Below are 1749 nucleotides of genomic sequence, written 5' to 3' on the forward strand. Positions count from 1 at the left end.
CATCAGAGTAGCAGAGAGAAGGGTGCCCAGGCTCCACTAGGACTTGATGTGATAATACTGAAGATGAGCTGAGAGGACCCCACTGCCAGCCCCTGCTGTCACCTCAGTAAGTCCAAAGCAGGGCTGAGAGGACGCAGAGGACAAGTAAGCCTCTGTTCTTCCTCTGGGATTCTCAGGGGACAGGCTAACGAGGAAAACAAGAGCCTTGTGGGTTCCTAGAGCAGTGTCCTCAAGGAAACCTGCAGAGGCGGCCTTTGATTAAGCCAAGGTAGAATCTCCCTGTTTTAAGGTGCTCATGTCACCTCATTCTCCATCCTCCAGGTGCCCCAATCTCCTGTCTATTGGCCCAGACCCCTGCCTGCAGTCCCTGACCACAGTCATGCCTCGTGGGCGGAAGAGTAAGCACTGTGCTCATGAGAAACGTCACCAAGACCGGGCTGAGACCCAGGGTCTTCATGATCATGCTACCACATCTGGGGAAGAGGAAACCACCTTCTCCTCCCCTCCTGATTCAGAGAGCACTCCCTCAAGCTCCTCTGCTGCTGGCACCCTGAAGGGTCGTCAGGGAGCCCAAGGCACCACCAGTGCTGCTGCAGGTGCTATATGCAAAAGATCTGGTGTCGGTGGCACAGCACGCTCGAGATCTGGTGTAGGTGCCAAGGGCCAAGTTCAGGAAGGTGAAAATTCCTCCCAGGCCTCAGCTGCTGCTGAGAGCTGTCACACAGATCTGACCAGGGAGTCAGAGAGTTTGCTGCGGTACATGCTGTTTAAGTATATGATGAGGGAGCTCATTAAGAGGTCAGAAATGCTGAAAGTTATCCACAGAAGTTACAGGAAGCAATTCCCTGAGATCCTCAGAAGGGACTCTGAGTGCATGGAGCTGGAGTTTGGCCTGGTGCTGAAGGAAGTCAGGCCCAACAATCACTGCTATACCCTGGTGAGCAACCTAGATCTCAGCGACAGTGAGTCTATGAGAGGTGACTGCAGGCTGCCGAAGAATGGTCTTCTGATGCCTCTGCTGGGTGTCACCTACCTGAATGGTCACCGCGCCTCTGAGGAGGACATCTGGAAGTTCCTGAATATGTTGAGCATCTATGATGGAAGAAGGCACTTCATCTCTGGAGACACCGGGAAGCTCATCACACAAGATCTGGTGCAGGAAGTGTACCTGGAGTACCGCCAGGTGCCCGGCAGCGATCCCCCTCGCTATGAGTTCCTGTGGGGTCCTAACACGCTCACACAAAACAGCAAGACAAAAGTCCTGCAGATTTTGACCAGGGTGAATGATTCAGCCCCCGACACCTTACAGCCACGTTATGAGGACTCTTGGAGAGAGGAGGTAGAGAGCTCCAGAGCCAGAGCTGCAGCCGGGACCGGCCGGTCTGCCTCAGCCAGCACTGGCCCTTCTGCTCTGCCAGTGCTGGCCTTTCTGCCTCGGCCAGGCCTGGCACTTCTGCTGCAGCTAGGGCTGACATGTCTGCCACGGCCCGGCCCGGCCCTCCTGCCTCGGACAGTGCTGGCAATCCTTCCTCGGCCAGATATGTCACATTGGCCTCGGCCAGACATGGCACATCGGCCTCAGCCAGGGCTGAAATATCTGCCAGGGCCAGTTCTGGCCCTTCTGCCTCAGCCAGTGCTGGCCCTTATGCCTCGGCCAGTGCTGGCCCTTATGCCTCAGCCAGTGCTGGCCCTTCTGCCTCGGTCAGTGCTGGCTCTTCTGCCTTGGCCAGACCTGGCATTTCTGGTGCA

The 1749-nt window shown here is 56.3% G+C and overlaps 1 protein-coding gene across 1 annotated transcript; it reads left to right on the forward strand.

Annotated features, from left to right (window-relative positions):
• Positions 1-379: 379 nt before the first annotated feature.
• LOC112445445 (melanoma-associated antigen B2-like) lies at positions 380-1339 on the forward strand (the record flags this gene model as incomplete). The annotated part of the gene is made up of 1 exon (XM_059884398.1): positions 380-1339. A coding segment is annotated over exon 1 (960 nt), but the record flags the coding sequence as incomplete, so codon positions are not given.
• Between the last annotated feature and the right edge of the window lie 410 nt (positions 1340-1749).

Source organism: Bos taurus, unplaced genomic scaffold (genome assembly GCF_002263795.3).
Source record: "Bos taurus isolate L1 Dominette 01449 registration number 42190680 breed Hereford unplaced genomic scaffold, ARS-UCD2.0 Leftover_ScbfJmS_1416, whole genome shotgun sequence".
Lineage (NCBI taxonomy): Eukaryota > Metazoa > Chordata > Mammalia > Artiodactyla > Bovidae > Bos > Bos taurus.